Source organism: Lissotriton vulgaris, chromosome 4_1 (genome assembly GCF_964263255.1).
Source record: "Lissotriton vulgaris chromosome 4_1, aLisVul1.2, whole genome shotgun sequence".
NCBI classification, from domain to species: domain Eukaryota; kingdom Metazoa; phylum Chordata; class Amphibia; order Caudata; family Salamandridae; genus Lissotriton; species Lissotriton vulgaris.
This window is the reverse complement of record NC_141691.1, coordinates 1319152794-1319169227: the sequence shown is the minus strand read 5'-3', so window position 1 is coordinate 1319169227 and position 16434 is coordinate 1319152794. Positions and strand designations below refer to the sequence as shown.

The 16434-nt window shown below is 38.1% G+C and overlaps 1 protein-coding gene across 1 annotated transcript in view; it reads right to left on the bottom strand.

Moving 5' to 3' along the window:
- CDH19 (cadherin 19) overlaps positions 1–16434 on the bottom strand; it is a 1234526-nt gene that overhangs the window by 354969 nt on the left and 863123 nt on the right. Inside the window, exon 8 of the mRNA XM_086965550.1 lies at positions 5424–5560. Within this exon, the coding sequence (XP_086821676.1) occupies positions 5424–5560 (137 nt within the window). The remainder of the gene's footprint in view (positions 1–5423; positions 5561–16434) is intronic.

The following is a 16434-nucleotide window of genomic DNA, read 5'->3' as shown; positions in this document are numbered from 1 at the left end:
TGTATCTTTTATGGGCCAAAAATCCATTCCCATTTTAGTGTACACAGACTGGGCAGTTCTGATTGCACATACCGCAAATAGCCTTCAGTCCCTTTCAGAATTGTTTCTAGTGTTCATTGAGGACCTGGATCTCAAAGTAAATTTCTCAAAGTTGTATGTAATGACATGTGCCCGCCCCAGCACCTACTCAAAGTCATTCACTACTGGGTACTTTGTCTTATCAAAGGTAAAAACATTTCATTATTTGGGGATCTTGTGTAACCAGTCACTGAGTTGGACCCCTCTTTTAACACTTAGATGCAGACTTTTAACAGGAACATTGAAGCCATTTATAGATTTGCCCATATGCTTCAAAATAAAGCAATTCCAGAAATGTTGAATTTATACAGGAGCAAGTGCATTTCAGTGGGGGTCTATGGAGCTGGCCTCTGGGGGTACAATACGGTAGATATTCTACAATGCGCAGAAAATACATTTTTGCACAGACTACTTTCAGTCCCAGAGGGTACAGCTCCCGTATTATGCCATGAGGAGCTGGTGAATATGATATTATAATAGCTCCTTTATTCTTGTGGGTGAAAATATGGATATCCCCAGAGACTGGTCTGATTAGATCTTACATCTCAGACTGCCTGTCATTAGATGAGATAGATCAATTGCTAAGGCATTTGAAGATCACCTTAGATAGATGAACCTCCTCAATCTTTATGCATTCCCCCGAATAATCAGCCCAAATCACAAACTACGCATTAAAGAACTGTTTTTAGAACATTGTATGAATAAATGTTTCGCTGCAGATAGGCCAAACAATCAATTGTAAACTATGCCACTGTTTCATCAATGTGTGGTTTAAAGCCTTATTTGAGGTGGTGCATTTTCCCTCAAGTCACTGGCTGACTTTGTTTAGACTATGCACTTTAAATTTGCTTTTCCATTCCCGGGGGCACGGCATCCGAATATATCTCTTTGTGTGTGCGACAACTTCTCAATCCAAAGCACCATTAATTTATTTTAGTTTTGCCCTTATGCATCAAGATCCAAGACACCGTTTTTTGGTGCCGTTGCTATGAAAAGCCAATGTGAGGCGACATAATGATGGTTTAATTTTCATGCAGTCCTTAGGCTCACCTGAAATCTTTTTTGTAGTTTAAAATGTTATAAAATCTACAATCTACATTTTACATCAGGTTGGGATATGAAGTTTAAGGGCTATCTTTTAAATGTTTTAGACATGATTTAGTCTATCTGACTTGGCTCTTTTAAATGTTGTATTTTAGAGTTATCATTTGAAAATTGGGTATTGTCTATAATTCGGTACCACATGAAATTGTTAACCTATGCTTTTTTATTTTATGAATGCTTTTATGACAGTTTGCAGAATAAAGTTTCTTTGGCTTGACTTGATACAATGTGAATCCTATCATATGTTAATTTAGTTTGTTTTTTATGGAACTGTAGCCTATTCTCGTTATATTGAATTGAATTGAATTACTGTATTACTGTCTTCATACTTGAATTGTATAGAGAATGTATCCATTAACACTTGTCATTGGCTAGTTCATGTTTCTAAATCATATCTCGATGCACTTTAACTCTGTAATTTTCTAAATTCTCATCATGAGTGCTACACAATATAACATGAACTCTATCTCACATTATCATATTTTGCTTCCCATGGAATTGCACCTTACTTTTATTATATTGCATTACTGTATTTGCACATTATGATGAAGAGCTAATCACTACTCTTTAATTTAAATGTTATTGATTTTTTAATTGGGGTTTGATCACTCTATAATACTGCATATTTTAAATTGTTGTATGTTTTACGGATCACAAATCCGAACTAAACAAATTTACTTACAACCAGGAAAGTAGTGGGTGTTTCCTGAATAACTAGAGGGAACCTGGGATTCAAATTTTATTACATAAAAATGGTTCTCAAAAGGAATGAATATAGACATACTTCTTTCTTCAGCAATGAAATAGGACTTGATATTGAAAGACCAATCCATACATTACAAAGGCGTACTCACAAAATTCTTTACACAGACCCCCATATAAGTGGGCTACTACCACAATGCAAAATACTAAATTCAAGAGACTAGAGAGGCAACCGACCAGTATGTAGCCAGTGCTCTTGTAATCTTGTCATGGCTATGAAGCGACTCACATCTCAGGCTAATGTTTATAGGGGCTGCAGGGGCTGATCTCCCTGAATTTCTTTGCTGGGCTTGAATCTCTGGAAGCTAAACGAGCTATAGTCCATTCACTCATATTCAGCACATGTCTCTGCAAGGCTTTAAAGATGGGTTAGAACCGTGGTTCAAAAGCAGGAAAGGGAAACATTCACTTGAAAGCTCAGTGAATCTACAAAATAGGAAAGCGTCATGGGACAATCAGTTATGTGGCATCCCTTTGAATTCTGAAATCCAACAAGGGCTTAGGCAGATTCCATTATCAATCAAGCACTTATCTCTAAAAGACACAAGCCTTACATAGAATCATGAGAAGTGTTAGCACTGTAAGTTGCCACCTCTGAGTCACTGAGGGTAGAATGAGATGGCTGGAAAAGTAACAGGTGGGATAGTTACTCTTGAAGCTGCAAGGCTTGATCCAATCATCTTGCACTGTATCAACAGCAGAATGTACCTACATGTGTGAGCCAACCTGCATATTTCTGTCTTCAAGGTACCTCTGAGTGCCACAACCTCACTGGACAGTCTTTGACAGTCTTTGTGTTTCTTGCTGGTGTAACAGTGGTCAGCATGTGCTCTGCAATTCTGGAACAGTTCCATTATATAATAGACACCATTAGGGCATGCAAGCCACATGACTAATTGAACCCTACTTTAAGGTATATTTGAACCTCGCCTGTAATTTTTAACCCTGCAAATCCTGTATTTTGATATTTATCTTTATTCTATCAGGCTTTTCACTTGTTGGTATTTTACTACCTCCTGGTTTTAAACAGTATATTTCTCATCTCTGTGATATCGGAAGGTAATTTGCTTTCTACCAGTCTTTGTCAGTGTGAGAAGGCAAGGAGGGACAATTTTTGGAGATCTCTAGTTGTTGGTGATTCTGCTGCTGCATAGATTCTAAACTAGCATGTAAACCCCTGACATTCTTGCATTGGGCTTCGACCCTTGATTTTGTGACACAACCTATGGGAACTATGTATGCACTTCCTTCATTTTGCCTTAATAGTTCAACTTTAAAACTGACACAGAGCAGCGTTGCATGGGCTTGGAAGCAAATAATTAAAGTTGTTGGTGTATAAGTTATGAACACTAGTTTGAAAGCCTCAGACACACACAGCCTGATGAAGTGATCTTTGATCAAAATACCTTTCTAAATAAATGTTGTTTTGCCATATTAAGGTAGTGATTAGTTATGGTTTGCGGACAATGTCTATGTATATGCTTGGCTAACACATTTTTACACACATTGAAATCTAGCACTTACTGTTCCTAAGCCTTCACTATATATTAATCCACAGACTTCCTGTTGTCCTCAAGTAATGAAAGAAATTAAGAGTCTGATTTAGAGTTTGGCAAATGGGTACTTCATCACAAAGACGACGGCTATCCTGTCTGCCTTATTGCAAATGCATTTTATCCTAATGAACTTGTAATAAGGCAAATAGAATATCTGTCACACTTATGATGTAGTACCTTTCCTCCAAACTCTATATCAGGCCCTAAGTTCCCTTGGGGAGAATTTCATGCACTGTAGTTTAAAGTGAATGTGCCTTTCTCAGACACTGATGCTTCACCATTTCACTGTAAATGTATGTGCTATTCCATTCTAAAAATATGAGAATTTCGTTTAATTCAAATAAAAAGTTATGCACTCAAGCTAGGATTGCCCCCAAAAACGTACAACATAAAAAAGTTTTGTTGAAAAAAAAACAGGGATAGATTTACTAAGGATTTACTCTAGGGAAAAGTTACACAAAGTTTGCAAACTCTTGCAAGGTTAATTCTTTCCACTGAAAAAGGTATTTTGCACTTCAAAGCTTGTCTTTTTGCAGGGTAAATAGCGTTTTGTGCCACTGTGCATTAAGGTGGTATTACCTGGGTGCAACTCGGGCGGATCAGCACAAGCACCTATAGTTTTTGACTCAAAGTCCGACTTACTAATATAGCCCGGCCGGGTTTTGCACCCAAAAATACTGCCTACTAGAAGCAGGCAATAAAAATGCTAAATGTTGTCATATTGCCAATCATTCCACGGAATACTTGTGTGTTGTACTGCACAGCACACATACTATGCATGGAAGGTTTACGAATATAGAGCCTCGTTTACAACAATATGATGCAGAGCAGCATCACAAGCAATTATGCTGCGCTGCGCTGGGTCATTTTAAAAGCACAGGATTGCGTCATATTTAGAACAATATGATACATTCCTTTGCTTTCCCTGCACTGGTGCACAATTGACTGCCATGCGCCAATGCAGTCACCCTTGCACCGGTGCAAGGCTGCCTGCATTGCAGGGATGATTTGGTCCCTTCCTGCACAGAAACTATCATTGATGGTGTTTATTTCTCCTTGTTGCGCCTCCTTACGCTTCCCCTGGGGAGGCATAGGATTCTGACGCATTTCCAGGTTTACAAAATGGATTCTTCCGCATTCCCAGATTTACAACACCCACAGCAGCACCCATGGCACGTCCCTTTCACACAAAGTGATGCTTGAAAAGGGGCCGTATTTACAAAGTCATGAAAAGCCACGCAGGGTGGCTTTGTGTGGCCTTGTAATTATGGGCCGGCAAAAAGGTGACGCACCGGAGGTGCAAAGGGCTTGTAAATAACCCCCTTAGAATTTAATAATGGTTCTAGGGATAGGATTATGTACTAGAAGGGTATGTTTCCATTATAAATCCTATGCTTGACAGAACACACACACCTCTGCACCATGCCCCATATAGTTGTGTGTGGCCCTAGGCAACCTGTTGTGCACCAATGCAGAAAAAGTGAGCAGCAGGACATTTTCATCAAATATGGTGCTAGGCTGCATTCTTTCCTTGCACAAAGGCAGCAGAGTAACTTTGGTAGCTACACTGCTTTGCACTATAATATTAAATCAGCCAGGGACTCACTTATCTCAATCCCCTGTATTTTACGTACAGTTTATGTCTAACGGCAACCTGAAAGCATTGCTTCCTCCAGCCGGCGATAATATTTTTTTTCCTATTACATAAGGGCATATTTTATGAAAAACGTGCACGACCTTCGATCTTGCATAACTCCAACTCCCTCCGAAGTCCTCTCGGAATAATGCTCCTTAATGTAAGAAGTAACGGAAGACTATTGATTGAGCTGCAGGTGCCCTCCATTTTGAAGAAGAGGCCATTATAATGATAATTACGCTAAGTGCAGGCAACGTGGAGCGCGCGCTCCTTAAATCTCTACTTACTCGCTTCTGTGGCTCTGACTGTTATATTGTGCCAGGCAGCTATCTCCCTGTCCAGAGGTTTTGCAACAGAGATTGTTCCATTCAGGGCATCGATGCTGAAAACTCGCTGTGAATGTCTGCTCCGCATAATGGAATACCTGTTGAAAGGAAGACACAGGATTACTGAATTTTGGAATCCTCCATCCGAAAAAGGTTTTTCATCAATGCGACATTGGCCGAAAAACAACAGCTCAAAATGACAAATATATTTACTAATGCAAAGCTAAATGTGCTACATTTGAAAAATCACTGTAACCTTTAAAAAGAAGCAAGTGAAAGGAATAATCTTTAATTATGGCAAGACTGCTAGAGAGGAAGTAAGCACTCCCATGAACCGAATAATAAAGCAAGAAGCATGAGCTAAAACTTGATTGTCCAATCTGTTTTGCTATGATCCAAGAAAAATGTCAAGAAAAGTTTCAATTCAATTCCTTTTTTTTTTTTTTTAAATTTTTTTTTATTTGGAACCAGTATTTAGCAGGGGGTAATACAAAATACAAACTTAATATAATACATCGATTGTTTACATTTCAATTCAGAAGAAAAAAAAAACAAATAACAAAGAGTACATATGAATCTTCAGATTTCCATTAACCAATTCCACTGGGACAGAGCTCTTCTTTCCATAATGATATAGGGTGCCACAATTCTTTACCACGTAATTTTGTTTTGATTCCTCTAGTTGCATATATTGCAGATTCAAAAGAGTAAACTGCAAGAAATCGAGCTAGCCACATTTGAAAGGTAGGGGGAAGAGTATCCTTCCAGCGCGCGGACAAGATTAATCTCAGTACAGCTGTACCTATAAATAAAAGTTTTTGTTCAGATTTACTTAGTTTTAGCGAGCTATCATATCCCAACACAAACAGGGTATCAGACTCTGGAAGTTTGTGATGGAAGACTTTCTCCCAAAAAGTGGCAATCATATTTTTTAATATACGTAGCTCGGGGCAGCTGCTAAAGAGGTGAATTAAGGTCGCTGGACCTTGTGAACAACGTGGGCAATGATCATTTTCCCCTTTCCCCCATGCAAAAAGTTTGGCAGGGGTAAAATATAAATCATAAATGGTTTTGTATAGTTGTGCCTTAAAATTACTAGCCATAAATAATTTATTGCTCATTTCAAGTGTTTTATCTATATCAATATCAGGATTATTTAATTTTACCATCCATTTAGTTTCGGTTTTCTCGAGATCATCGTTGATATTAGTTAATAAGATATTGTATAATGTTCCAATCCTAGTTTTTGCAAAATGGCATGCTTCTATTAAATCGTTCTTCTGAAGATTAATAACATCTTTTTTTGCTTTTAATTTAGCCTGTAATTGTGCAAATTTAAGAAATTCACCTTCTGGGAGATCAAATCTTATTTTAACATCTTGAAATGTAGTTTGTGGCCCATTTATCCACACTTCGTTAATTGTTTTTATGCCTAGACTATACCACTTCTTAGCTGTATGTTCAAAATCAAGATCAGAAGTAATGGTAGAATGGAAAATGGGCGTATATCGGTTGATTTTGCCGATCTGTGTGTGTTTAAGTATCCTATTCCAGATCAGCCAGGCACTTTTAATAATTTCACCCTTAGTTTGATTATAATAGGCTTTTTCAGTTTTTCTTAGTAACAAACCTTTCGCTTCTTGCCCTAACATTAATTCATAAATTGTGGGTATAGTAATGTTAGAAGTATCCAAGGTTAAGGGTGTTTCTAAAATCATAGGTTTTAGGTGTTTTAAAAAAGCTGCCCAGTAGTATAGAGTTAAATTCGGAGCAGTGAGCCCACCTCTGTTAAGCGGAGTGGATAGATAAAGTAGAGATCGTCTGATCTTCCCATTTTGCCAGACAAATTTGGAAGTAAGTTTATTAATTAAATTAATTATGTTAGAATCTATAAGTAGAGGAATGGAACGAAAGAGATACAAACATTTCGGTAGTATATTCATCTTTAAATAGTTCACTCTACCTATAATGGAAAGATGCAAACCATTTACCCTATCCAAATCGGTCTTGATTTTATCTATTAGTGGTTCAAAATTATTTTTGACTAATTTCTTTATGTCGGCAGATAATATCACACCCAGATATGTCGCATTGTTTGCTCTTCTCGCATCTAAACAAATAGTGTTTTCCGTGCACAGCACAATGGTCTTTCCCCTATTCAAAGAATAACCCGAATATTTACCTTATTGGAGAGGGAGTAGTTCAATTTCGCGTATAGCTTCGATCGGGTGAGATGTTAATACCGCGATGTCATCAGCATAGGCTAGAACTTTAGTTTCAAAGTGATTATATACAATTGGCTTTATATTATTACTTTCTAATAGTTTTAAAATAAGAGGATTAATATAAAGAGCGAATAGTAAAGGAGAACAGGGACATCCTTGTCTTGTGCCTCTTGTTATATTAATAACATTTGAATCCAATCCTGAGATTGAGACTTTTGCTTTGGGTTGGTGGTACATAGATTTTACAGATTTAAGAAATTTGGGGCCGAAATTAAGACGTGTCATGGCAACCCACAAAAAGCTCTATGAGACGCGGTCGAAGGCTTTCTCAGCATCAAGCAAGATCATAGACATCTGATCCCCCGTGACCGACATGGCATCGAAAAGAGCGATGGTGCGGCGAATATGATCCGTTGTCCCCTAACCCGGAACAAAACCATGCTGCCACGGAGAGACCAGATGCCCAATGACCCCGCTGAGTCTGAGAGCCATCACTTTGGCATATAATTTAGAGTCCGAATTTATCAATGAAATGGGTCGATACGAAGTTAGCTGTTCGGGCGATTTTCCCTTCTTGGGAAATACTATAATACTAGCCTCATCCCAAGAAGGTGGGGGAATGCCATTGTACTGTACACCTAAAAATAAGTCCAGTAGTAAAGGGCTTAGTAGGGAGCTAAGAATCTTATAAATCTCAATTGGCAATTTATCCGGGCCTGCAGCTTTGCCCGAGGATAATAGTGATAAAGCTTCTCTAACTTCATCTATAGTAATCTCAGCTTCAAGTATTTCTCTCATCTCATCATCTAACAGGTTAATAGTTGCTGTATTGTTAAGGAAACCCGCCAAAAACATATCTATATCTTGTTCGGAGTTAGTCCCTTCTTCAGAATATAATTTTTGATAATACTGTTGAAACTGGGCAATGATATCTGAAGATTGAACATAAGTACGTCCACCTTCTACAATAGAAGTAATATTATTATGCACATTTTTCTGGCATGTACGCAGGGCCAGTTGTTTGCCAATTTTTTCACCCGTTTCGTAAACCTTCTTCCTATAAGCTCTGTATGTTTGGGCGGCCTTTTGACTTAATTCAGAATAAAGCTCAGTTTTCAGGATCGCCACCCGGAGCCATTGATTATGAGAATCTTTATTCTGTTCTATTATGCACATATGTTCTATTTCAGCTTTCGTTAAGTCATTTAACTTTGTTTCGTACAGTTTCCTAGCTTTGAGGCGTGCTGCATGTTGGAAGCTAGAAATCTCACCTCTTAAAGCAGATTTATATGAATCCCAAACTATATTTCTGGAGGTACTAAAACGGTTAATGTTGAAAAATTCCTCAGACCATTTTTTAATATGCAAAATGAATTCAGTGTTGGTTAATAGCTTCCGGTCAAAAGACCTGGACCTGGATTGAGTAATAAGAGGATTAAATGTAATTACACAAATTAGAGCATTATGGTCTGAGATTATTCTTGGCATTTTTTTTATAGTTGATAGTGGAATAAGGTCAGTGGTAACAAAGATATAATCAATGCGGACCTGCTTTTGATGAGGATGAGAGAAATAGGTAAAACCTTGATCATGTGGATTGTTATGTATCCACAAGTCTGTGAGCCCCAGATTGTTGATAAGTCTATTGAGGGTTTTATAAACTTTGGGTTTGCGTCCTTGGTATTTTGTTTTGGAAGGGATATTAGACAATGGTGGTATTAATGAAATATTAAAATCTCCACAGAGAATTAGTGGGCCCTGCCACATAGGCAACTCGATCTCTAGTTCATCAAAGATTGTGGAATCATCTAGATTTGAACCATAGACTGTACAGATGTTTATACCACAAGCAAGTTTAGCAATAGCCCATCTGCCATGGGGATCTGATAGATGTCGTACACTTAACCCCAAGTTTTTTTTCCCAAGTATCGCCACCCCCCTTATATTTGATGTCTGTGTGGAGACCGCCAATAAGTTATATCCATTAATATTCAACCATGATTTTTTATCCCATGTAGTATGTCTACTGGAGCCAATTTAAGCAATTCAGTAATTCGTCTTAACTTATCTCCAGTTAATAAACCTCCGACATTCCAAGTCTGAACTTTTAACCTACCCATTATTGATAGAAAAAGATTGTCGCAGTGCCTCAAGCAAATAAATTTCTAACTCAACTAATATGCTATTTAATCTCTTTTTACATATATCCTCTGAAAAAATAACTGGTTCATTTTTTTTGTTTTTTGTTTTCACCCCCCAAAGTGACCCACCCTTACTTTTACCCACCCTTAACCACCCAACCCCCCTCCCTCTTAAACCCCCCCCAATTCAGTGGGCAACCAGACTCAACCAGAGTCTGAGTGATGTAATAGCAGCATCGTGTATGAGCAGCCGCTTCAAAAAAAACACATTATATAGGAAGGAAAAGAAGGAGTAAGAAAAGGATAAAAGGAGAGAAACTAATAGATAAAAAGAAGGATTGAAAAAGGAAAAGTCGAGAATAGAAAGGAAAAAACCTTTAGTCTATATCAGTACATTATAATATATAGAACTTGAGATATAACTTGAAATACTCCCATGTTAATAACGATACACATGATGCCAGATACGACGTGTCACTTAAAGGTAAGGGGGAGCATAAAGCTATTAATGAAGTAATTAATTAAGCATAAGAGTATTTCCATTTTCATTCACAGTCTAATAAGCAAATTATGACATCTGATCTAAGTACGCTTTTGCTTTGATCTCTGACACAAAAAATTTGGTAAGACCACCATATACAATTTTTAGCTTTGCAGGATTATTAAGGTATGCTTGTGCGCCTTTGTTGGGCGGGGCAAGATGGCGGTCTGTCCTTAGACCGGGTTAGCAGCACAGTGTGTGAGCTCCGCTCCACTCCGTATTACTCCGCTTTGAAGACCGGCACACGGAAGGAAATCATAGTTGGCTAAATGGGTCGCGTTTAACTACGCTCGGCGTCCAGCATTTGGAAAAGAACTTATAAAAGAACTTATATTGTTATTTATTTATGCTTACCTTCGAGTTTTATGGTGATTTCGAGCGGCATCCATCTCCTTTGGATCCGAAAGCTTCACTCGGCTTCCCTGCAACAACACAATCAATCCCTCTGGCTCTTCCTCCCACAGCTGCCGTCTGTTCCTCGAGCACGGAGCTGTAGGGCGGGGCTCTCGCTCAGGGAGCAAGCTTGACAATAGAGCTGCAACATTGTATCAGCCCGGGCTGTAAATCTGTATCAAGTCCTGTAGCAAGTTTTACTACACGCAGTGAAGGCGAAGGCGAAACTAAGCAAGAAAAACTTGGTGGGCTTTTTCCAGTGCACTTTATTAATCTACAGAAAGTGAAGAAAATTTACCTACGCCCAGTTAAAGAAATGCCAGCAAAATCCTCAGCGTCAGCTGCAGCAACCAGAGCAAGGGTAGCTAAAGCTGCTAGAATTTTGCGCAAAGAAGCTGAACGACAGCAACATGAGCAGCATGAACAGCTAGAAGAACCTGACAGAAGAACACGCTTTCTGTCTAATGTGGATAAAACTAAGACAAGAAGCCAGCAGGCACTATCAGACTCCACAGCAAGACAGGAGCTCCACGCTGCCCGCAGGAAATTAAACTCAACAGGGGATAGAGTTCTTGACCTATTCTTAAAAAAGGGACTACTCAGCGGTCCCAGCAAGCCTGCTTCAATGAATGAAACCCTCCCTCTACCTCTTACTACTCTTGATAGTGCAGATGCTGACTAAGGACAACCAACTACGGAGACATGTAATACACCGGAGCCGCAGCACCCTGTTGAAAACTACGAAACTGTAAGTAGCATTAACATTAACGAACAGACCCCTGCGCTATGTGCTTCTGAGGTCCCGGCTACTACAAACCACGACTCAAAGTCTACACGACAAAGTATGTCTTTTTCTGGAATAGGGGGGAATATTTTGGGGGTTCAGTTAGATTCAACCTCACCTTTGAGTGGCACAGCTCAAATTAGCCAGGCGACCCCTAGCGAACCTCTAACTGAGCACTTAAACACAGATATTCCCCCTATACTACAACCAGCTGTCTCTAGGAGTCTAGAATTGGTAGAGGAGAGCCAGATAATGACTCAAACAATGACTAAAAAGACGGTAGGGAACGATACATCGAAAAGTCAGGCTTCTGAGGAGAAGGAGAAGGAATCTTGTGAATTTTATTCATTCTCTGATGAAAATGGTCCAAATGCATTGGCGGAGTGGTCAGACGACACTGACTCTTTTGAGGGCCTTGAGGACTCTGAACTTCAGATTAGCTCGTATGATGAGAGCTCAGAAGAGCAGGATACTAATGTCAATACGGTTAGAGCCAAATCAAAAACTATCACCAGAATACAGGAAAAAGACGCCAAGGGTATACAGTCAGCTCCTGACTTATCTCTGCAATCAGCTACAACATCTAATCTCCCAGTAAATCCAGAAATTTCTCAGTCAGCTGTAGAGACTATTTTATAAGCCATAGCGGCTCATAGAGAAGAGGCTGCACAAGACAGTAAAAAATCCAGAGCTGCACTTCGGAAAATGCAAGGAGTGGTCAGGAAACTATCTAAATCCTGTAATCTAATAGGTGAAAAAATCACCGAGATGGAAGCCAGGGTTATGTCTAATGAAAAAGAAACTACGTTGAACGCCGAACGTGTGAAGCTTCAAGATGCTGAACTGGTTGATATAAAATGGAAGCTTGAGGAATTTGAAAACCGGCAACGTCGGAACAATCTCCGCATTTTAGGTGTCCCTGAGAAACTTGAAGGGGGGGATACGAGAGCATTTGTGGTTAAATTACTAGAAGACTCTATCCCTGCACTGAAAGACTGGAATCTGAATGTAGAGGTTCAACGAGCCCACCGGATGCCTTTTAATATCCCAACAAAACCTAGCATATACCCTAGAGCCATATTGGTCTATTTCGGTAATTTCTTAGTGAGACAGATCGTAGCTGAGAAGGCTAGGCCAGATCACAAGGTTCAATATAATGATTTTGCATATTTTACAAGACCGGATTTCTGTCATGTAACAGTGGAAAGACGTTGGCAACTAAGATCTCTGATCAAACCATTTCAGGACAAAGGCGCACAAGCATACCTTAATAATCCTGCAAAGTTTCATTTCAATTCCTATTCAGAGTAAGTAACATTTCTTGTTGCACCACGTGAACGTGAATTAATTGTCACAGCTGGCATCGCAAAACAAACAGCAAACCTACAGAACGCACAGAAACAATGACCTCTCTCTGGAAGATGTTGGAGACACCCAGGTAGACCAGTTCTGGGCTGGTTTAATGCTAAAGTGGCTCACGGGTGTCCTTAGCTCTTTATTTTAAATTGTAGAATGTTTGTATTGTATACACTGCAAATTACGCAATATCGAACCACTTTGATTTTTACTTTACTCCAGTATTGGTTTTTAGTAGAAAATAGTCTGTTCATACACTGCATTTGCATTATATTAGTAGTACCACAATAGTATTAATAATATATTACAAAATAAGGTACAGAAACCTACTTATGGCGGTTACGCCTTTACTTTACCTATATTTTCTGCATGGAGATCTCCACCCCAGCTGCAGAGCCTCCAACTGCGTAGATGTACATTTTAACGCTAACTGTGAAAGGGAGAGAGAGTAGTGGCTGGACAACAGCTAATACTTGCTACTAAAGGGGTGGGGTTAAGGAAGGAGTAAGGCGCGGTTAGGGGAGAGTTGGGGAGGGGTTTAGGGATGAATGTGCACCCAACAAACTGCACTTCCAAAGTTACTGCAGCCGGAAATAACACTAAAAAATGTCCCACAACTCAGAGCTGGAGTAAGTCCAGCACCACACACAGTGAACTGCTGGAAGTCAACACCCTCATATAGAGAACATTGAAGGTGTGTGTTTAAAATAAAACCCAATGGGAAATAAGGTTAAACTGAATTGAATTATTTAACATAACTAGAAATATCATTTAAATGTAATGTTAAGAAAAAAATCTAACATTAAATCATATTTTTCCATTCTATTTTAACATATTATAATCGTGTATATTTAAAAATTTAATGAAACAGTATTTCAAAAACATAATTAAATTACTGTGAATCAACTCTATATACATATTTAAATAATTAGTAATACAGAAGTAAAAATACACGTTTTAATTTCAGTGTTTTGGTAATGTAAACTGCAGCAACATTATTTAATCAAATGTAATGTATTTATAATAATTACATTTAAAATTGAAACGAAGTTAATAATATTGTAAGGTTTTTTCATTTTGTTCTACATTTAAAACCAGTGGCATAGAACTGTATAGGAAAAGCAGAGGGAAAACTAAAACATTGTTAAAATTGACAAAGAAATTGTACAAATATTTTCATGTTAATATCAATGTAAATTCATTTTAAATGTATTTTAAATGTAGACCACAATATTACAAATGTTACAACATTAGTAACATTAATGTTAAACTTTGATTATTTTTAATTATTTGTAGTATATTTACCTTGATTAAAATAATTTTTTGAAGTTTAAATTAAAAGGAAATCCATCTAAAATTAAAATGATACATTGTGTAATGCATTAACAATTTTTACAAATGATGTATAATTAATGGTAATTTAATTATATTTTTATAACAAATAAACTAGATTTTATTTCAAGATTTTTTAATGTTAAATTAAAGGAGTTTATATTTTGAAGGTTTTTATATATTTTCATTTAATGTAACATTATTTCCTATGAGGTTCTAGTCTAAGTTCCTACCTCCAGTAATTTGTATGACTGGACGTTGCAGTATTAGTGGTTGGCCATGTGTGCTACTGGACTCAACACTGCTCCTTTGTCACACGCTGTAGTATCTTTACAGTCGTAAATCTAGCTTCAACCCCTTTTTCAGTAAGGGGAAATATGCATTTCATCACATTTGAGTAACTTTATGCTCATAAATGGTGTCTAGCCCTAAGTAGTAAAGTTACTCATAAGAATAGATTTAAATGGGCAGAATGACTCATGTAGGTTTACCCTTGTGAATAGGTCCAAAGTATTGCCTTGTTATTTTTAGATCTTGTTACAGATTTATGTGTGAGCAGCATCATAATACCATTACTTAAAAAATAAAAACATTATATATAAGTAGAAGTACTGAGAGTAGATTTTGGGTCAGCCCCTATCAGCTATTGAAGCTTAAGTTTTCAATGGCTTGCCATTGCTTCAAAGCACTGTACATCAAGTCCATAACATTGCACATTGTCCAATTAAGGTTCCCATTACGTTTAAGTGCTAGGCCATCAAGAATTAGACTTGCATACCTCTGCTCAATTCCTCTCTGTGTTTTCAGATTTCACTTGGCGCTCTCACTTTCCAGTTACTCTCCACTTTCCTTTCTCCCTGTCTTCTGCTCTTTCACTTTCTCAGTTGCCAACTCTTTTCTGTTTCCCTCCTCTTCTTCCTGCCTTCTTGACTTTTCCACTCTGTATTTTCACTTTCTTTCCCACAGTCCTTGAATTTAATGTATCCCCCCCCCCCCCCCCAGCCTACCCGTCTTCCTGGCTCCCATTCCCTGCGATCTCACATGTGAACATATTTCTCTTCCATCTAATTTGTTCCTTGATTTCATTTTCCCTCACCTGGTACTTTCCATTGCTCCAAACCTACACTTTAATTTTGCACTCTGAACATTTCCATGTATTCATTTTCATTGTTAATGCTTTCACAAGAACACATGATGCATTAGTAGCTTTCAATCTGCTAACTGGAACTGCAGATTTACATATCCCATTTCATTGTTCCTCATCTATTTTGTAGCTCTATGCATTAGTATCTCCCCTTGACCACATAGGATAAGAACACAACTGGAAAAGGTTGTTGTTTTAGATAGAGACCACTTTTCATTTTACATGTAAGTGTGTGCTATTACCTACAAATGTTAGAGTGACACCATCTAGAACATACAGGAGTTGCACTTAGAGCCTTGATAATGACAATTTCCATCATAGCCCAGTAATATTATATTTAGTAAGGACATAGCAAACAAAGAAAAATAGGTTGACATGAGAAGATGAATATGCCAGTTTGGGTTGAAGGTATGCACTCTGTATGGGGAATTGTTGCCACTGTGTTTTTTTACTTTACCAAAAACAGTCAAGGGCATTTACGCTACACTTAATTCTCTAGTTACCTGAGATTGAAGCGACAGTGGTGATCTTAAGTTACTACTTAAGGTACTGAAGCCTGATTACTGCAATAACGTATGCTTGACTTGAAGGACCTGTAGTAATACCGACAGTATATTTAATTCTGCTATTGAGAGGATAAGAGCCTGATTCCAAAGACCTCTAATACCAAACTAAGGTACTTTTGATTGTAAAACAATGGAATTATGTCTGAATCTGTAGACCTTTTGCAACAATCTATTGCATGGCAGTCAGCTGGAGGCTGTCTCCCTCTGGTCCAGCAGCAACCTAAGATACTACATCCTGCTAAAGCAAGGACTTAGTTCTGTCTGATTGGAGGGAGCTCTAGTGACAACCGTGAAGCCTACAACATAATGTAGAGGTATGCAAAATTATGCAAAATGCAAATCCATCTTTTCGCACTGTACTTTTGTGCAAATGCATCCACTCATCACATTTTGGATGCATTTCAAGAAAAGCACTAAGGCCATTTGCCACTTGAGTTCTGTTATTCCTGAGTGTTCACTGTGCAAATATTTACTGCAAATTGCGAATTCA